This window comes from Amblyomma americanum, chromosome 6, assembly GCF_052857255.1.
Source record: "Amblyomma americanum isolate KBUSLIRL-KWMA chromosome 6, ASM5285725v1, whole genome shotgun sequence".
Lineage (NCBI taxonomy): Eukaryota > Metazoa > Arthropoda > Arachnida > Ixodida > Ixodidae > Amblyomma > Amblyomma americanum.
In genome coordinates, this window is record NC_135502.1 from 28,054,471 (window position 1) to 28,076,221 (window position 21,751).

Genomic DNA, 21,751 nt, shown 5'->3' on the forward strand with positions numbered 1-21,751 from the left:
TCATGGTACTGGTATCATTGCCACTTCTTCCTCCAGCGGAATGGCAAAAAGTGTACGTTTTTTCATGGCCTCCGTTTGCTGTGGTTGTTTGCCTCTTCTTAGGATGATTCTGCATTGGGATAAGAGCACTAGCCTGATTCTTGAATGAGTGTCAAGCATGTGAGGCTTGGAGGGAGCATTGAGCACGATCCAAGGAGTTGCGTTATTGTCATCATCACCATCAGCCTAACTACATTCACTGCAGCACAAAGGCCACTTCCATATCTTTCCAAAGCTGTCGGGGTGGCTCAGTGGTTATAGCGCTTGGCTGCTGACCCAAAAAACGGAGGTTCAATCCCAGCTGCAGTGGTCACATTTCGATGGAAGCAAAGTTCAAGAATCCCAGGTGGTCGAAATTATTCGGAGTCTTTCCCTGCGGTGTCCCTTATAGCCTGAGTGGCTTTGGAGCGTTAAACCCCATCAAATCAAATCAAATTGCATTCCTCCAGTTAACCTTGTCCTATACCAGCTGTAGCTGCCATTATTGTAATCGGAGTAAATTGTGCAGCGCGTCTAAAAATCTGCTTGACTATAGGGAGCTGTCAAGGTTGTACCGAAAATGGATTATAGTGACTGGTTTGAATTGGCTAGGATACCACCTGCATTTTTTTTTTTTTTTTGACAGGGAGTGACACTAAGCTAATAAGAGTGAAACATTTTGTTGTTTCATGTGATACTCTTAAAAGACAGGGTAACTCTTTCTCCTTTTTTTTTTCGTCACATAACGAGTGTATCAAGATACAAGTCCTAGCCTTAGTCTGTAATGAGTGTCCTGCATTCACTGCAAGTAAACTTTTTTTTTTCTGATGTTCATCTACCTTCCCGTCTCCTCCTTAGGTGCTACGAATGATATTCAGTGCATTCTTTTAGAAGGGCCAAGGTGGGCGAACCCAGCAGTGGAACCGTAAGTGGTCTTTCACGTTGTTAAAACTTGAATCATAAATGTCTTCTTCAAGTATGGCACCACCTGGATGATGCATGTTTGGAGATGCAGCGCGGAGAAGACAAGGACAAATGCAAGAGCGCGCGTGCACGGGCGCACACACACACGCACATACATGCGCACGCACACATGCACGCACGCGCACACACTAGTGCTGTTTCACAACTCTGCTCTTGCTTTCGTTCTTGTCTTCGCGCTGAATTTCCAAACATGCATCCACACCAACTCGCCCAGTTCAGCATCCTCGTGCATCAACTGGATGTCCAGCATGTATAAAATGTCTGCTGAAGAATTAAGAAAACAAAGATTTGTAAAAAGTTAGCCATGTACAGTGTACGTCATACTTAGAAGGAACACGGCAAGGCAACACATGACTGGCGTGCTTCACTACACCGCCAACAGCCGGTGTGAATGGGTGGCAAAGGCGCATGCGTAGTAAGTAGGGCCGGCTGCTCTGTGCATATGCCTGGTGTTGACCATTGCCAGATCTTGGCGGCGGGGCTTTGGGAAGCACAGCAGCCACACCTTGCTGTTTTCCCTCTAAGTCTGATTCAAACTGTGCATGATTGTCCCTCCTTTTAACTGCACAGACTTCAGAGTGTAAATGCAGTGTGTGATGCAGTAAATGAGTACACAGCTTTAACTTAAGCTAAGAAGAAAATTTTCGAGATGTTTTTTATTGAAGCAAAAATCGGCCAGCAGTAAAATAAAGTTGGTTTTAAGGAAAGGAAAGGACCCCTGTCTCACAGGTGCTGTTTAAGGAAAGGAAAAGGAAATTGTGCCTGTTTCACATATCTGGGTGGACACCTGAACCACCTGAACACAGTAAGCCAAAGAAAATGAAAGTTGTTTTTAGGAAAAGGAAATGATGCCTGTCTCACATTGTGCCATTTCCTTTCCCCTAAAAACCAATTTCTTTTTCAATTTGGCTTTCTGAAATTTTCTGCAGGGTTGGGTGTCGTTTGGAGTGGGATTTGGTTCCATATCTCCCCATACAATGAGCAGTGATACAATTGTAAATATCAGTGAAGCTTTATTAAATATATACTGTCTTGTGTGAGGGCCTTTATTGTAGTTTCCAAGAAAGCAAGATGTTTAACAAATAAAAAAAATGCCTACTATTGTGTGTGTGTCAGTATGGCTATCTATGGAAACCGCCAGTCGCTTGACCACAAACGTAACCAGGGAGCTGCAGCTTTTCGCTTTCGACCAGGATTAACCAGAGCTATACCACCAGCAATTTTTTTATTATTTCTATTATCCCTATCGGCTGAAAGAGCCAAGTGACAAATGATGGAGTCATAGAAGGACAGCTATCTAAGAGCCGAGTCCTATTAAAGAACTGCAGTAGCAAAGTCTGTTCAAGGCAAATAATGTTGACCAAGCCCTGTGCAATGTTCAGATGGGGCGTACTCAGATCTAAAAGAAAGCACGAATAAAGTTTAACAGAGTTTAGTTAAACTGTGTTAAGCAGAGATTCTTTAGAGAATTTGCTGGTGTTTAAATTAGTACCTGTTGAGTGCTTGATGAGCAATGCATGCACATGTACTGCTATGATTTAATAGGCATGGTTTAGCTTCCTCCTGGATCTTTTCCTTACTTCCTAAACTTCAAGGATAGGGAGCTGTTTAGAGCTGGGAGATGGTGACATTTCGGAAAAAAATAATGACAGCACCTTTTATGACTGCATAGAGGGACCTGGGACGGGATGGGGAGAAGTTGGAGATAAAAGTTAATGGAAAATACCTAAGTAATTTGCGATTCGCTGTTGACATTGCCTTGCTGAGTCACTCAGGAGGTGAACTGCAAAGCATAGTCAATGAGTTAGACAGGCAGAGCAGAACTGTAGGTCTTAAAATTAACATGCATAAAACCAAAGTAGTGTTCAACAGTCTAGCAAGGCAACAGTAGTTCGCAATTGGCAACGAGGTGCTGGAAGTGGTAAGGGAATACGTCTACTTAGGGCAAAAAGTAGTGTTCAACAGTCTGGCAAGGGAACAGGGGTTCTCATTTGGTAGCGAGGTGCTGGAAGTGGTAAGGGAATACGTCTGCTTAGGGCAGGCAGTGGCCACTGATCCGGATCATGAGAGGAAAATAACGAATAAGAATGGGGTGGAGCATATATGGCAGGTTGTCACAAGTCATGAATGGCAGTTTACCAATATCCCTCAAGGGAAAGTAAACAACAGCTGTATCTTACCGGCACTCACCTATGGTTCAGAAACGTGAAGGCTAACGAAAAGGGTTCAGCTTAAGGACAACGCAGTGAGCCATGGAAGGAAAAATGATATGTGTTATGTTAAGAGACCGGAAGCAGACACAGTGGGTAGGGAACAAACATGGGTTAATGACATAGTAGTCCTCAAAATCAAGAGGAAGAAATGGGCTTAGGCAGGGCATGTAATGCGAAGGCAAGACAACCGCTGGTCCTTAAGGTTAACGGAGTTGATCCCAAGAGAACTCAAGCGTAGCAGGGGGCATCAGAAAGTTAGGCGGGCGGATGAGATTAAGAAGTTTGTGGGGATATGGTGAGCACAGCTGGCAAAGGGCAGAGTTAATTGGAGAGACATGAGAGAGGCCTTTTGCCCTTCAGTGGGCATAGTCAGGCTTAATGATGATGAGATGGGCCTGTCCCGCCTTTCTGAAACATCCTTGCGGTCTCATCTCATAGAGAGTAACATGAATAACTTCACTAGAGAAGGAGTAACTCCCAATACCTTTTTAGCTTGTGTACACATATTGGAAAATTGGTTTTTGCAGAAAGGAAATGCCGCAGTGTCTATCTCAGGTATCATCTATCTCAGGTATCGTATCAGGGGTTGGGCTGTGTGGTAAAAGAAAGGGATAAAGGAGAGGCTGAGATGAGAAAGGAAGAAAGGTGCCATAGTGGAGGTCTCCGGAATAATTTGGACCACCTGGGGATTTTCAACCTGCCTTTGCCCAAAAGCATTGAGTACTCACAAATTCCATTTCCTGTTATTTCTTTTCATTTTTTTCTTCTCCTTTTAGGCCCAAGCACAAGAAGAGGAAAGTTGAGGCTGAGGCAAGTGCATCTTTTAAACTTAGTATTTAAAATTGCTAAGAGCAGACAGTTTTGCTATTCTAGGTATCACAGGTGTCCATTTGAAGCAGCTTGAAACTGAAACTGAATCAGCAGAGGTTGCAGCTACGACATCCAAACCAGGCATAATTTTCACCAGTATAAAAATGGTGTTGCATTTCAGCAAGTTGTGAATTTTGACTCGTTATGAATTTCACTCTGAGTCAGAAATGTTTCCAGGGCCTACTATAATGCCCGAAGTTTAGCTCATGCTTAGTTATGCTTAACTCTAGATGATGTGGAATTTACTTAGCATGCAAGAACTCACTGCCACAGCAATTAACACATAGCTTTAGTGTGCCCTTGCCAAATTCTGTCACTGGGTTCCACTTAGCAAAGATGCTGTTTCGTTAAAAAAGAAGCCACAGACACCAAAGTGTCTAATTTGCATATCATGGAATCGCAGCGCTGGCAGACAAGGACACAAGAGAGGACACACACACACATCAGCTCAAGTGTGTGTGTGTCCTATCTGTGCCCTTGTCTGCCAAGCGCTGCGATTCCATGATGTTCGACAACTACCAACTAGCCCAGCAACATACCCTGCATAATTTACATATGACAATTTTGCAACAAGTCGACATTTGCACTGAAATTAAAAAGAACTTTAAATCTCTGGACACACATTAGGTACTGTATTTTCCGGACTATAGTCCACACCCTGTCTGTAGTTTGTAGGGACAAACTTTGGCCTAAAATAAAGAGGTTTTGCTTAGTCTGCGCCCCGCGTATAGACAGCGCGGAGAAATTTTAACTGAAAATAAGTTTTTTAAATTGTCCGCCTGATGTTTTAGGGGAAGCAACCAAGATTTTCTTTAGGTGCTGTAGGGCAGCAGCCGACGTCCGTACACTTTTTTTCATCGATGCCAAATTCTTTCTCTCCTGCTCGGTTCGACTTGACTGCTTGTGCACACTCCACTTCACTGAGCTCGAATTTCTTTTTTTACTGCGGCAGCATGCCTGGTGGCATAAGGTATTATTTATGCATGAAGTATTATTTACACATAGACCTTGAATGGTGGATTGCTGCCGGGAAGGCTTTTTGTCTTTTCATTGCTATTGCCACCGTTCTTCAAGAAGGACTGCGATGCCTCCGGCGTTATTCATCAAAGTTTTTCGTACGTGCTTGCAATTCCAAGCACTGAAAAGCAGCCACTCTAAGTACTGCCAGCAGCATTTGCTTGCACATCAAAGCTGATATCGTATCGGGACAGATTTCACTCTGTGATTTAGTGCAGGAAAATGTCACAGCCGCAGTCGTGGCCTGTTTTGTTTTTACTTCGACAGCAACGCTAGGCTTTGTGTAAGACAAATTATCTTAAAAATTTAATGTATAGTCTGCACCACACAAAATATCAGCTTTAAACATGTATAGTCCGCGGATTATAGTCAGGAAAATACAGTATATTGCATGGTAGCCTGCTGTCAAAGCGTTTCTCAATGATGGTTGAAAAGACCTGCATACCTCAGGATTCTGGTTTTGGTTGCCCTGTAGCTCTTACGACGTGCGTGCTGCTCGTTGATATAGCTGAGGCGAAAACAGGCAGCGACATGAAAACATGCCGACCAGTGCCAGAACTTTACTAAAGGAATGGTGGCTCATGTATATCACGTAAAAATGCGCCCTTAGTGAAACCTCTATGTTAGGTTCAGTCCACCTGCTGTGGACTTCAGATTATAATGGACGAATGCCATATATTGGTCAGGTTCACAATATGTTGTCCTGTCTTTATTTGTGCTCTGGGGCTGTCTTCAAGCAATTGTTTGAACTGTTCTGAAGTGCAGCTGCTCCTTGGGCAGTAATAGTAGTAAAGGAAGTAATCACCAGCAATAAACTGAAAACACATGATGCTGTTGGCACCTTTAGCACTACAGTTGGCACCTTTAGCACCGGCAAGCTTTGTTTTTGTAAAGCCGGTTTCTCGCACATTAAATGGAGGGCTGTAAGTACGCAATGCACCATGCTAAGGTGTCAAGCCACCAATGTTCCATGTGCCATTCAAGAGAAACAATGTAAATCTGTCCTCGAAATCAGGCCTCTTGTTGCCCTGTCCAGGGGAAGGAGGCAGAGCCACCTGCTTTGACAGTGAGCAAGTGTATCCCTGCAGAGTCGGCAGTGGTGTTGACCCAAAGCTTCCTCACAGCCATTCGTTGCTGGTCTATTCTGCAGTTTCTAAAGAAAGGTAAGCAGTCCGGTTCTTTTTAACGCGATAGCGTTAAGGAGCTCGTGTCCCAGAAAAGCCGGTGTCGGCGGCGGCGTTGGCCATGAGTGAAAAATGGCGCATCTCGGTGGACACCTGAACCGCGCATCAGGCCTCATGTTGCCCTGTCCAGGGGAAGGAGGCAGAGCCACCTGCTTTGACAGTGAGCAAGTGTATCCCTGCAGAGTCCGCAGTGGTGTTGACGCAAAGCTTCCTCACAGCCGCTTCTTGCTAAGGGAAGGGATTTTCCTTCCCTTATGTGGTATGGTGTCCTGCAAGAATTGTGAGGTAGGCGTCATTTCCTTTCCTTAAAACCAATTTTCATTTCATTTTGCTTCCCTTATGGCTGGGTTCTGGTGTCCATGGAGATATGTGAGACAGCGTCCTTTCCTTAAATTGTCCAATGGCCACGTGTCACGTCCAGCCCCCATGCAAGGAATGGGGGATGGCGTTCCATGCACTTCTTGGCAACGCTGCAACACACTGTCCAATCCTCCAAATTTTTTTCTTTCAGTTCTGTCTAGTACACTGCAGCCTAGTGCATCATGGCAGACTTTAAGTATGCCTGTTTCCTTCAGGTATTGCCAGGTCACTTTACCTTTCGCCCTGCCTTGGTGCTGTGAGAAGCTGGAGTATCTGCTTTAATTATGTAGTCCAGTCTGACTTGAAAGAATTTTGATCAGTCAGCTGTTGAGTGTACCTGTCATTGAATTAGTCACCTGTCATTGAATTAGTTGCTGTTTATTTTTTTAATGGCAGTTCATCACATCTCTTTTTCTACTTGTGTTTGATCATGTATCGCTGTTAACTGTGGCTGGCCTTATGGACTTGGGAGGAGGTTGGCGGGAGTTAGGTCAGTGCTGAGAAATATTCCGGGGCATGACCACAGTAACCATCATGCTTGCAACAAACCTATGAATTGTTGTAAATATACAAATGTAATGCGATTTTATTTTTCGCTGCTCTTTGAAATAGCTGTCACTAGGCTCTTGAGCTGTGAGAAGTCAGCTTTTCGGCAATCTTAGGCATTAGGGGCAAAGCGTATAGCATGCACGAGCTGAAGCGAGAGTGGCTGTGAATGCAGAAAGAAGGCAGCCTTTGGAAAAGGGAAGCCAATGAAAGAGCTGTGAGGAGTAGGGGAGTGAAAAAAGGAAGAGCGGGCGCAGGATTAGGTGGCGCATAACATAAAGCAGCAATGCCCAAAAGCCATCATCATAGCATTGTTACCACGTGAGAAGATTTTTCTGCGCTTAATTGTTTTGCTCATGTTTCTGAATTGTTGCCTCTTAATTAACACTGGGGTCACAAAAGATGATGACACCGCGTTCATGCTTAGACTTTGGCTGTGGTTGCCCTAGATAGTTAACGGCCACATTAGTAGTTTTGAGCATTCATCTCACATACAGGAGGTGCAGGATTCGTTCCCGAGTGCCACCGAGTACCCACCAGTTTCCAATAGGCACAATTGCCCCTGACCCAGTGCTTGGCTTCTTTGGAGTGAAATGCTCGAGAAATGGATCTTTCACTCCACTTTGTTGGATGAAAACACCTTGTGCCATGGCACCCTTTTGCTAAATCTGCCCCTGTGCCATAACAATTTATCATCATCATAATCTCATTTGACAGCAGATGAAGTAAACTGTGACCGTGAAGATGATGATGGCAGCCTCAGTGCATGGTAGCTTATCAGAACAAATTTTTTTCTGGGAGCTCTTCAGTGATGTTTGTAATTATTTTTACTGTCCGAGAGTTTCTTTTGAAACAGAGAACTGCCTTTTCCAGAACTGGCCCGGCTGTCACAGCACATTCACATGGAGGAGTGGCCCTGGTTCCAGTCCTTTCTTATAGAATCACTGATTTATCAGGTAGGTGTCATGTGCTGTCCGACATGTTCTGTGATGGGATCTGGCAGATGGTGTCAGATATGAGATCGTTTGGCTTCTTTACATTTTCAAGCATCTTGTGTTAATTTTTTTGCTTGCATGTCTCACTGTCTTGATGGAAAACATGCTCATACTATCAGGTGGTGCAGGTTCAGGTTTGGTGTCTGGTGCATCTTCTTAAACTATCACGTTAATTGACAAAGGAGCTGGAATGTTTCGTGACACTATGTGAATATGGGTCAAATGTAAGCTGTACATTTTCGTAATCAGTGGCTTACAGTTTTGTGGATGATTTTCTGCATTTTGTGCAGGCACTGTTCTTTATCTAGTTGTATATATATGTTGTTTTGGTTACTCCTTACTCGTAACAAGAAGTCACTGGGGAAGGTAGATAGTTCTTCTTAATACATACATTATTTTATTAGTGAAGAGACCACTATGTCATGTTTTGTTACCTCTATTTCATTCTTCTTTTTTTTATCAGGACCAGCCTAAGGAAGCTGTTGCAAAGCTGTACAAAATAGCTGAGGCTACAAACGATCCAGCAACAAAGGTAAAGTATGCACTTGGGGATAGCTTTCAAACTGATTTTTCATGCCTTGCAGCTTGCTGGCTTCTTTGCATGCTCTATTCCTACCTTGCTATTGCTTCTTTGATTTGGCCAAAGCTCTCAAATAGCTCTTTTAAACTCAGCATGCCCACTTTGCTGACTGGTTTTTCAGTGTAAGACTGCCTTATGAAGAATATTTCTTGCTAAAGAGACCTGTGACTTTTGTCTGTCATTTGAATATCAAGCACATAAATCAGTGCAAAGAATAAGTTTGTGCAGAACAGGAAGATGAATATTCTGCCAGCAGTTTAATGGCTTTGGTGGCTTTTCATTGCACTTGGTGTAAAGCAGAGTTTGCCTGCTAATTCTTCACCTAAAAATACCGCATTCCTTTGTTCTTTCCAGTTTGTTGTCTTGAATGAACGTTTACTAGTCTTGCTCGGGGCCTTCCTTTTTTTATCTGAGCTTGCCTTCACCACTGGCGCTCTGTCACAGGTTGAGGCTTACCACATACCTTGGATTTTTCAGCTTTGCTAGTGAAGTAGCGCTTTCACGCTAAAAAACAAATGTATCGAACTCTTCAGTGCTTAGCGGTTCCTGCTTCGGTTGCAGGTGGCAGACTTCGCTGCACTACACAAGTGAGTGGTGATCGTGCTGCAAGCATTTACACTGTGGTTCGCGTCTTTATATCTCACTGAAGTCTCGGAAGGCCCTTCATTTTAAGAACAAGCTGTAAATTCAGAACAATGTCGACAAAGACCCAAAGAGGAAGCAGGCAAACTCAGTGAAAGAGCTCGTCCTAGTGCTCTTGATGCTCTGCATTATTTTTGGGCAGCGGAACATAGTCCCGAGGAATGCATGGTTTTGGGCAGTTTGTTGCATTTTCTTGGTGGCATTGGGGGAAAGTGGCCAAAACAAACCATATGAACTTGTTCAGCCAAAAATAATCTTGCCAAATAAATAAGATTGTATTTTATTCATTTTCGTATTCAAGTTAGCTTGTTTTGCATCATACGAATAATCTGTGTGCTCCCGAGGAATTCGTATCATCGACATTCTACTGTATCATTGTAGAACTGTGGAGTGTTATTGGCATACTTTAACTGTGCTGTGCATCGTAGATATGGTTGATAATTGTAGTCTTTTATTTTTTTCCTTTGTCCTAGAACAAGGTCAACCTTCAACTGGCTAGCTGTTTCCATTCCTTTGGAGAGCCTTCAGTAAGTAACACAAGGCATAATCTGGAATGAGTATCTTATGACCAAGCTTAAGCCTTGACTCGACGGGACCCAGAGCAGCGGCGGGCCGATATGTTGGCGGCGGCAACTCGCACCGTCATGTGTGCCACTGGCTGATGCGGCCGAGAAACCACCGCCAACATATCGGCCTGCTGCTGCTGCGGGGTCGTCGAGTCAAGGCTGCAGGCGATTTCGTTTGCTCAAACCACGCTTGAGAGCAGCACGATAGTGGTGCACAAGTGCGTTAGTCACATAGTTTATTTTGTATTTTGCGGGCTTTTTTTGGCGCTGGGGAAAAAAAGACGCACTTGAGAATTTCCTTATCGTAAATGATGGAATGGGGGTTTCAGAAGGTGCTCGACAACTCTTGAAATGCAATTTGTGGTCTGAAGTCAATATTTATTAATTTAGATAATTAAAGTTATTCAAGTATTAATTATTTGCGAAACAAAAAATTGCCTGTGATGCGCAAGATGGCTGTCACCATTATGCAACTGATTTCACTCGCCTGCCTCTAATAATTTATTTTTTAACCCTTGGCTTAAGTTAGCTGGGACACCCGGTGTATATATATATATCTATATACATGCAGGCTGCTTGCATAAATCCTGCCATGCATAATTGAGTATATTCGTCATTTATACATAACTCAAACTTGATAAGGATGAGCATCCTGGGCGAGAAACAAGCGGAGTGCAGTGACCTAAGCGCATTGAAAAAGTGTACTGGTTCTTGTTGGCAGTAGCAGCCCTGAGGATTTCTACATGAACTCTGGTTCTGGTCCTTCATAGCTCAACTGTCCAAGACCACTGGTTTGATACCCGTCTATAAATTTGGCATACCGAAGAGGCAGCATGACATTACTGTAAAATACCAAGCAATTGCCCTGCTAAAATTTGAAGATAATCACGAAATATTGGAGGATGGGCACTTTTAGGTCCAGGCATGAAAATCCAGAATGGGCACATGGTGGAGTGGCCCCTTGCTTAGTACGATGACGGATCATTAAATTCAGAGTGGTGGCTACGGAAAAGGAGTGGGGTGCTTGGTTTCGCATAATGCCAGAGAAAGAATAAATGTTGGAGCAATTTATTAAAAGACTAGAAAAACCGGATGATTAAAGCATGGCTAACCTTCGTTACTGAAAACGTCGAATGCTCCCTCCCCCCCCCCCCCCCCCCTCCCTCCTTCCCTGATAAGTGTTGCAGAGATACCAAACAATGGTTTCTTGATGTGCCTTTGATGTGTTTTTGAACTTCTCCCACATATGGGATGTAATCGCATGAGCGCTTGCTCGGTTTTTTAGGAAAATTCAAAATATAGACAAATAGCTGGGAGGGTTGGGGTGGGGGGGGGGGGGGGGGGGGGCAGTTGGTATTTTATGGTGTGCAGATTTATGGGAGTATAATGAAACAGTGAAACTCACTGTAACAAAGCAATGTCAGTGCCAGTTCAAATGTTCTTTAATGAGGCATTCCTATAAAATATTGTATGAAAACCTTGTCATGCACCATTCCTCGTGGTGTATGAAGTTAGCTTGTAACTTACAGCCCTTGGTTATTGTCGCTGTTCTACAGGCGGCTTGCTCTAAGCTTCTGGATGTGGTGTGTTCATTACCTGAAACATCTGTGCCTGCATCTGCTACTCCATACCACACGCCAGAGACACTTCACCGGAAACCTGGTCAGTACATTTTGCTGGTTTTCTTCAGTTGTGTTAGGCACATTTGTGTGCACTTTACTTGTGTTACGCATGCAGTGGAACCCAGGATATATTGAACTCGAAGGTAATCGCAGCATGGCAGTAGATAACCTTGTGTAAGTCCTAAAAGCATGAATACAGTGCACCTACGCTATCAGCGTGATTCCTGCGATGATGTATCATCGCTGGCACACTGGAATGTAACCTTTGGCTATGACTGGAAGCATGCCACTTGCTGATGTTTCTAGGCCTAACGTGCGCATCAGAGCTGTTATGGACAGTGCTTTGGAACTGCTGTCACCTATCATCTTGTACTGTTGCCAGTACATTATAAACACAAACAATATCTCATTCAAATTGCGGAGTTCGATTGTCAGTGCCGCCAGGCACCCACCGTTGATACAACGGGTACAAGCTTCCCCTGGCCTGGTGCTCAGCTTAATCAGGGGTGAAATACTTGGGAAATGGGCCTTTGATGCCACCTTTAGAAGAACGAAACATACCTTGTGCCTTGGCGCTCTTTGGCCGCAGATGCCCTTGCGCCACACTATCAACATCATTCATATTAAGGTGGAGTTGATTTCTGCAGTGACTTCAGCAGCAAAGCAAGCCTCGCGAGAGCCACAGCAAGCCTTCTGTCAACTGGGTTGGCTTCACCGCACGACAGCCGGTACACAGAACGTCAGAACGGAAACATACCCCACATTCACCTCGTCACACAGTTTTACAGTCTATTCACATGCCTAGTGCTGCCTATAGATGTCAGAGGCTGCGCTGCTGACACGAATCGGTGTGCGGAAAGTGATCATGGGAAGGTCATTAGGAGAAGTGCTACATGCAGGGGCACAGCACACAGTTGTTTGATATGTCCAGTGTTCCACTGAACAGGTGCTCAATAGATGCAAACAGTAGTGCTATACTTTTGCATGAGATTTTCAAGATGTTTTAACTGGTCTATATAAACAGTAATTTGATATAACCAGGTTCAATATATCCAGTATTGGCTGTATTAAACAGTTGTATTTGGTTGTATTGCGTCATATGGAACTCTTGTCTAACATTTCATATTTACTCGCATAGTGAATTCTCTTTTTCTCCCCAAAAAATTTTTTAATTTAGGGGGGTACATTTATTATGCAAGGCACAGTATTGACAAAAATTGTCCCTTTTGTTAATTAATTGGTGCATTCGCTGTGTGAGTGTGTTGGTTACATGAGTAAATGCAATATTGTGAGTGCTGTCACATGCACAACGTCATGGAAGTGAAAGTTTGTGGAAGCCAGTAGTCATTCCCCTTTAACGTAATTCAGCGATAGCAAATGTCATAACTTCCTAAACACAAAAAATTTGAGTGTTGCTTTTTTTTTTTTCACTAGTTTATTTTCACCGCCGATTTCAGCTCTTCTGTTTGCATGGAAATCGAATTTGGATGTTTTATCCTTTATTTTTAGCTTCTGAAAACAACATTTTTTATGTGGCATCAAACTAGGATCCAGTGAAGATGCATATTTGTCATGAAGAAGAAGCTTGTAAATTTCAACTTCAGGCAATGACCTTCAGATATTTGTGGTGAGGTGAAATTGCTGACATGTTCATCACAGCTCCTACTTGTGTTTAAACAAGCTGCTGTAAAATATTTTATATGAAGTATGGAGCTCACACCAAAGGACGCAGTCTGTTTGTATTAAGTGGGCTCTAGTCATACTGTAAAGCTGTAAAGAAAGAGCTGTAACACTGGAATGCAGGAGGGCTTGGAAAGACTGTAGGAGTGTACCAAGAAGGAAAGAAAATAGGGTTTGTACCGCCTGTTGGAAGAACTTTCAAGCCGTACGGCAACACAGTGAAAACTGCTGCTTGCTCATTTTGTTGTTGATGATGTTCAAGAAGAATTTCACTATCACTCACAAGCTTATCCAAAAAAGTTAACAGAGTCCACCATACTAACACATGTGACTGCAATCTGGCCATGAGCACGTTCGGCTGGGAACTGTTGCAACAAGGTGACACACTGTCTTACTGAAACTGTCAGCGCACCAGCAGCCAAATTCATATAGCTCTTAATGTGTACGAGCCGTTTGTGACTTTCTAGTTATTGTAATTGGCCAGCACATGGGCCCTGCCCATTTATGCAGTTATCGTGTGTGCAAACAGTCTTGTGAACTCAACTTCTTGTCAACTGATGCAGGCTCCTAGCACTGGCAGTGGCATCTACAGTGTGTGGAAGCAGCTGAGAAACCTTTACTAGCACACAAAACATAATGCTGAGAAGGAATTCACATTGTCTTGAAGCTCATCTGTGCATTTTTGAATGCTTGTTTTAAAGTCTATGCCATGCAGAAAGCATCATATGGCACCGTTTTCATCTTTGGTGATGTCCACTGACTACAGTTATCCATGGCTACAGTGTACTAGAAGAGATAGTGTAAGGCACAGGAGAGACTGCCCATGGGGTGCTCGTATCCACCAGTGGCAAACAAAGCGACTGCTCTGCTGTCACTCACTCTTGAATGCCTTGCTATCACATTCTGAGTTCATCTGCAAGCAGAATTGGTGACTTGCATTTCATCACATGCCTTGTGTATAAAACAACGAAATATTTCTTTTCGGCTGCACAGCCAGTATTTTGACACTGCTTTGGGCAAAAAAATGCGACCATTCGAACGCTTGGTAATCCACCCGTTTCTAGCGGCGCTACGATCGCCCTCTTGAAGCGGGCCACAACTGGCGGCACCGCTGAGGACATGCGGTGACCCCTGCCCTCTGTACTGTCTATTCTAGTTGACTGTACCATGGCTGTAGGGATTATTAAACTTTAACTGGTAGAGCACTTTTCCAGAAACAAAGACAAGTCCAGTGAGGTTTAGTCTCTATCACAGTATCATACAACAGCTGCTTTTGTGCACATGTGCAGAACACCGTCGTAATATTATTGAAGCAAATAGACTTAATTTTCTAGATATTTGAAGTGAATCTTTATAACTGAACTTCATATACTGTAATTACTCTATTATAATGGGCCCTCAATTCTAATGTGCACCCGATTTTATGTTCACAAAAATGGAAAAAACATAATTTGCGCAGAAGCCCGAATTGGCATTCATATCTCCTTCCTTGTTGCTACTTGACAGTTCTTCGCTGTCAGTGCACCACAATATGTTGTGTTCTGTGCCGTCTTAGCTATGGGCCTCCATAGATGCCAAAACTGTCTTCATTCTAGAGCAGTAGTAAGGCTATCCAATAGGCTAGTGATTAATGATGGGGAGCAAAAACAGCGAACACCACAACGAAGTAGTGGGCCTAATGAAGTAGCTCAGCAATGACACTGTAGCTGGTTGTAACGTGCTTTCGGTTTTTATCCTGTTGTAATCTTTGGCGGCTTGACTTTTATGAGAAAAAGACTGCATTAGAATCGAATGAATGCGTAGGGTGATTTAACCAGGTAAGGGGGGACGTAGCTTTCAACATCAACTTTCTTATTTTGCGATGGATTTTGACAAAGCTTTTTCTGCATGTTAGTAACGCACTTAAGTGCACAGAACCTCAGAATTATATCTGGAGAACTTTCTGACAGTAATTTTTTCTTTTCAGCACCTTGTGAAATGCCTACAGACTAGACAAAATGCGATAAAAGACTGGTTCAACTTCACTGCATTTCTGGATGCATGTTGCACATGGTAGCATTCTTGGATTTGTTTTTGCTCATGGCAGAAATTTTTTCCTTTCATTTTTTACAAAGCAGTTGGCATAGACATATTGGCGGTAAATTCAGTGCGGAGGGACGAAGGACACTGGAAGGGGGACAAAACCCTTTCCAGTGTCCTTCGTCCCTCCGCGTTGAATTTACCGCCAAAATGAACTACATCCAACTCGCCCAACTCACCATTCTTCTGGCATAGACATGTCTAAACTGTAAACTAGATCTTGCATCAAAAGTCTACAATTCATAAAAACGGAAAAGCAAGAATGTCATCGCACAGAACGGAGCTCTGTGAGTGCAATTCTGCCGCACAAGGTGCGCACCTAATAAGAGAACCGGAACAGAGAAAAAGACGATTTTTCAAGCATTTCCCTGATATGCAGTACCACCACAGTGCACTAAACATTTTTTTTAGAGTACTTCCTGGTGGATTTGAGCAATGAAACTTGGGAGAACATAGAAAATGAGGCATGTGAGCAGATACAATAATTAAAAAGAAAACTATCTTTTTGCCACCTTACACAATTTCAAAGGTGCGTCCTCCTTTAAGTGACAGTTGTCACTCGCTCCTTTGGTCTGCAGGAGGGCTCAAGGCCTGTGAACTCACTGTCCAGAGTCCTGCCTTTTACTAGTTGCATTTGTTCTTGTTGAGTGGTGCTGTCGTTTCAATTTTATTTCAGAGCGGAAACTTGTCTTTGCCTGCTACGACAGGACAGAGGTGCTGTGCTTCTGCATGAAGACTCTGATCACATGTTTTAAGGTAACTATGCACTGTGAGGTTTGTCGTCCTTGTTTTATTTCTAATTCAGTTACAATGTCGATGCATCAACAAAGAGAAGCTTGTCGATTTGCTTAAGTGCGCATAAAAAAGTGCTCCAAGCCAAGCAGACAAAATAACTGCGTGCTCCCGAAGGTACAGTGCTCCTTAAAGTGAGCGTGTATTTGCTGCTGGTCTTTACTTTTGCTTTTAGTGCAGCTTGAAATTCCAAGAGACTGGTTGCATCATTTTCCATTAACTTCCTTTTTAGTTTGATTTCTCACTGAAAGTTAGCTCACCCCATATTTTCAGTAGATTTACTCTGCACTTTGAGTGGTATGTCTCTCATGTGCATTGTTTATTCGTATTGGGATACATTTCTTCTGTATGTCATGCGAGGCAAACCAGCCAGACATCTCGCTGTTGTGTTTCTGTTATAACATGAGGAAGTGAGGTTCAGCAGCTGTCATGGAGCATGTCAGGCGCAGTGTGCTGATAAAACTGATGCATAGCAATTAAAGTACATTGTGTTTAGGGGAACGCCTCAAGATAGCACAAATTGCAATCTGAAGAGCAATTACTTATTGACCTGAGCTTAACCATAGGAAATCTATGTAACTTTATGTTGATCTGCTATGTTGATATGCACACTTGAAGAAAAATCCATCCTTGTTTGGGGCAGTTCTGGTCAACTTCTGAGATTCTAAGAAAGCTGCATACCTTTATTATGTAGCCATATGGCTGTGTGCTCAGATGGATGCCTTTTGAGTAATTATTCCTTGATAAAAACTGGCGCACTGGTGCTGAAATTGGGTCCACAGTTCTGCTTAGGTCCTTGAAGACATTCCTCAATTTTTTAAGTTCTTGCTCCTTAATGAAGACTGTGCTTTTAATGGCTGAATGACAGACCAAATGAAGCCACGTTTCTTTATTTAATCCAGGTATATAAATTGAGTTATGTCTCTCCAGGGGCCAAGGAGATGTTTAAATGTCTATTGTTGCAATGTAGCACAGTGCATGAATGAGCTAGCAAAATAAACTGCTACATTATTTCTCCAATTATTTTTCTGTGTATATCTGTAAAATAAGCCCAGTTCACTGCCGCAAGTGATTCCATAATCAGTCCTTTTGTCGTCGTAGTATATTATTGCCACAATGCTTTGTAATATTTGTGTGTTTGTGCTCAAAACCACCGTCACATGACTTTATCACTTTGTTCATGATGCGAGATGCAACAAGATATATCTGGAATGTTTGCTGGAATGTTTGAATGCTATCCCTGATTAATTATTTTAGGTGCTTTACACGCTTTATCTTAAAACTTCTTTGTCAGCTTTAAACTGAGCGCAGCAGAATGTGGTGGCGATTCTGTTCTTTGACAGCTGCCAAGCAGGCTTGTGCTGTTGCCGCTGCTGAGATGTTTAGTTGGTTGTGGGCACAAGTCAGCCCAGTGAATAGTATGTTTCTATGCCACGTTAGTCTGCTTGTCTTGTCCCTGGAAGCTGTCACTGCCACGTGACAGTATTTTTACCCCTGCTTCCCTGGGTTCCTCAGTTACTGAACTAATGTGCTCAAGTTGTTATAGTGTTTGCAGTGCAGTTCAGGTTGCCAGTGCAACATTAGGTTTGCAACGTCTGCTGTCTTTTTGCAGGACAAAGTGCTGATGCAGTTCAGCCGAGACGACCTTGCCCTGGGTCACTTGATTGTGATGACTCAGTACGACTGGCCTGAAGAAGAGCCACTCTTCCGCAAGCTGCTTGACATCATCAAGAAGCAAGGCAGCTTCTGCTATGGACTCTTCTTCAATTACCTCATCAGTACCCTTTTTTTTTTTGCGAGCCAAAGCCAAGCTGAATTTAGCAGATTGCTTTGAGGTTTAGACATTGCAGCAATATTTGTATGGCTGGGGGTTTTCATTTGAGACAGATTGCCATAGAGGTCTACCACTTTTAGTTTGTTATTGAAACTGAGCACTATACTTTATCCTGCCAGCAGTCAAAAACAAAACTAGTTCTGTATGTTAAGTCAGATGTAGTTATTTTAGATGTAGTCATGCTACTTAGTCAGTGATATAAACACCAATAAAAGCATGAGAAGGGTGTTGGAAATGCTGGTGCCAGGACCCGTTCTAACTGCACCCTTGAAATTGTATCATTGCACATGTTCTATGGGCATACTGTCAGACAGTGCCGTGTTTTTGTCTGGGGCTAAAATAAGACTAGGTAGTTTGTATCGGTGTCTTGATAGGCATTTTCCTTAGCAGAGCACTTGCAGATGCTGACATGCTGGAGGAATTCATGTACATCACCACAAGCAATGGGGGTGGAGTCACACTGGACCTGTTGCCGACCTCCACCACTCAGGTTGGGAGGTGAGGTTGTTTGCTGCTTACAGTTTGAAAATCGGGAATTGGAAATTGGTTTGAAAATTGGAAAATTTGCTTTCAAACCGTTCTAAATGCAAAACAGAAGCACACGTGTTATTTGCAGAGTACATGCTTTTTGCTAACTAATTCACTAATTAACTAATTTTTGCTAATTATGCAGCAGCTAAGTGTCTTATGGCATTGCACTGGTGGCTCTCCAAAATGATGTCTGCTCATGGAAGGAGACATGGTTATGGCGAACGTGTGGTTTTGTGTGTTTTTCTGGCTGAGGGTGTACAGGGTTTTTTTTTTATTTTTTTCATTTCAGTACACTGAGGACCCAAAGGAAGGTTTAGTTCAAATGAATGATATCCGCAGAAAACTGCTTGTAATATTATTACAGTACAGGTTGTTATTCTAAGATGTAATTGGTAATGGGCGTCATGAACAATTGATTATGCGTCTTTAGGGCTGGCTGTCAATTATGGGCAGCACTGCCACTTTACTTTAGCCTAAAGTAAAAAAAAAATGCACTCATTTGACAGAAAGGATGAGGACATTGCGGCGCTGAGTAACGTAAATGATGGCTCCGGTTACTGGAAAAGAAACTCATCTTTCGCTGAGCAATTATGAAAGAGAATTGTGTGTAGCAGATGGACACGAAATGTGGCATGCTCGGCTGAACCTGATGTGTGGCGCTGCTTGGTGCAGGCAGCGGGCAGTGACGCGAGGCGTGAACAAGGGGGCCAAAGAGGACCTTAGGCTGGCCATGGAGAAGCAGGTGGCACGATGTGACGACGACCTTGAGCAGCTGCTGGTCACCTTTTTCAAGCAGGAGAGGGAGCTGCTCGAGCAGCAACTCTGAGTGCCCTTGGCCTGGCATATTTCGATTGTCTGGCCAAACCAACTGTTTTGCAGTGTTCTTTGGGGGTAGTTTATTGGAAAATTGTAATCACAGTGCTACTGTGCACAATGTACGAAAGACAAGAGAGGCAACAACACTTCACCTTTCTCAGCTTTTATTCTATTGTGCACTTGTGCTATGTTTACAACTCTTTTCCAATGGGCCAGACCACCCTCAAAGGCTGCAGATGGTAGTGTTGACGTGCGAGTGTATTTGTATTGGCCAGGCACAAATATGCATTGTGATTGCAAAGAAGGAAAATTAAAGAAATCAAGATAGCTAACAACACAAGCGAATGGTGGGAAATCACAGTCACTGATTTGAAAGTGTTCCAAATGTCACTATCAATTTCAGGCTGCAGATTCCTTCTGAACATGCCTTGTTGGTTGTTGTAGCTGTCAGCTGTGCCTTTATGAGGCACTATAATAGGCATTAATGCTTTTAGATGCCATCTGACGAAGGCGAAACTGATGCTAAAAAGGCTTGTTCACCTAGCAACACTGCAGCCTGCAAGGCTCCACTGTTGCTCCCTCCCTGTTGAGTGTGCTAGACTGCAAAGGGCAGCAGATGAGAGTTGGACCACATATGTTTGCCCCTGTACAATCATAAGAGGGCAAACATTTTTGCACTGATTTCCCTTTATATATGCACCCCATTGGCTGGGGTATATGTGAGGGAGAAATGCCAGGTAATAACCATATTGTAGGACCTGCATAGGGTCATTTTATGTTTACAACCAGAGTTAGAAAGCTATGGAGGGAGGAAGCGTAGCGTCATTCCACACTAGATTTGTCTAGTTTGTCATTAGTGCACTACTGTGTTGAGTGTGCTGCTGCATTCTTGTAATTATTGTGCAGATATTTGTAGCATGCTTGAGCATGGTGCCGTGAAAAAAAAAAAAGCCAATTCCATTTGGGAAATGAGGGAAGAACACTCCCGCTTTCCAGTTTATGCTGGGCTGTCCAAGTGAATGTTCCTTTCATGCTTTGGTACTCCCCACCATTTCCGTATGGAAGCACAGTAGTTTGAAGTGTTTTCAGTGCTATGCCTTATGCTTTTCCCTTGCTTGTAGTGAAAACAGGCTGCGCAAAGCTAGATGCCAAGCCTTGGTGCACAGGCTTTTCAAGAGTGAAATAATGGATGGCTTAAGTTTTCAAGAAATTTTACTACTGGTTTAGAGCTCTTATAGGCTAGTACTTTTTTTTTTGAAGCAGAAGGCTCAAATGGGGAACATTTCATTGTGTGACGTCTGGTCTTTCTTTGTGTCAGGTGCATGGAAAAGTAAAGCAAAAACCGACACACAGTCATCATCTTGCTGGCTAGCTCATTTTGTACTCCACTATAAATTATAATGCTAGCAGCAGCAACTCACTGTAGCTTGCTGCTACACAACTGTTTCGTATTTATTTGCATTTATTATCATTACAACTTAAAAACTTATTATTAATTAGTCATGAAAGATTATTATTCTAGAACATGATAACGCATGTGGGAATGGCCCCATAAGTATGAAGAGAATCGTACAGCTGATGCACAACATGTTTCACCCAGGCCAGCAGAAATTACGAGGTGTTACACAGTAATCATAGCGGACACCTGAGAAGAAAAATAAAATAATGAACAGTACATTGCACCTCCTGCAGTATCACCATTTATTTTGACATATGTGCCATTTTTGCATTATGGCTTGCGGCTGCATCGTTTAGGGCAAGGGCTTACTACTCAGAAATTTTTCACAGAAGAAGGGGAACATTGGACCTAAGGTCTACTGAAACCAAATTATGCAACTTTCTGGTTGAGAGAAGGCAACTGTCATTAGTGAGGGGTATTAACGGAACACAACATTGGAGTCAGGAACACACTAAAAACTTTGTTTTTAGACTGTGAAACAGTCTACCCAGCACCATTGTAATTAGGGGACTTCAAGAGAGCGAAACTCTTTCTGAACACATTCTGCAGCCCTCAGTAATGTGACGGAACTCGACGTGCAGTGTAAAAGTGCATGCAGTTTGGACATGTTTCCTGTCTGATGGTGTAAATAAAGTTGTTCTTCTCCAAAGAGATATACTGTTAATTGCTCGGCTATTTCCGAAGGAAATTATGCACAATGTGCTCAGCAACTTGGTGCTTGCATCTGTACCGCCAAGTGGGTCGACAGTTTGGTTAACGATTAAGGGTAGCTCTGGCTGTTTTTGGTGTTGCCATATTCCCATAGGCGTGACAGGTCTATTTAATAGATGCGGAAGGGAAGGGGATTGTACAATGTACAATTTAGTAGCAAATTTTCAAGCATTGTATTTCGAGGTCGCCTCCCTCATTTTGTGGAGGGCTCTTTTTCAGTCAGGCCACCGCGGTGGCTGAGTGGTTATGGCG

The 21,751-nt window shown here is 43.1% G+C and overlaps 1 protein-coding gene across 1 annotated transcript in view; it reads left to right on the forward strand.

Annotated features, from left to right (window-relative positions):
* Positions 1-21,441, forward strand: part of IntS10 (integrator complex subunit 10) — a 31,058-nt gene extending 9,617 nt beyond the window's left edge. The window contains exons 10-20 of the mRNA XM_077668856.1: positions 877-943; positions 3,992-4,025; positions 6,139-6,265; positions 8,066-8,148; positions 8,651-8,719; positions 9,883-9,936; positions 11,532-11,637; positions 16,033-16,112; positions 17,761-17,926; positions 18,384-18,480; positions 19,186-21,441. Coding sequence (XP_077524982.1) covers positions 877-943; positions 3,992-4,025; positions 6,139-6,265; positions 8,066-8,148; positions 8,651-8,719; positions 9,883-9,936; positions 11,532-11,637; positions 16,033-16,112; positions 17,761-17,926; positions 18,384-18,480; positions 19,186-19,339 — 1,037 coding nt within the window. The 3' untranslated portion in view covers positions 19,340-21,441. The remainder of the gene's footprint in view (positions 1-876; positions 944-3,991; positions 4,026-6,138; positions 6,266-8,065; positions 8,149-8,650; positions 8,720-9,882; positions 9,937-11,531; positions 11,638-16,032; positions 16,113-17,760; positions 17,927-18,383; positions 18,481-19,185) is intronic.
* The last annotated feature ends 310 nt before the right edge of the window (positions 21,442-21,751 follow it).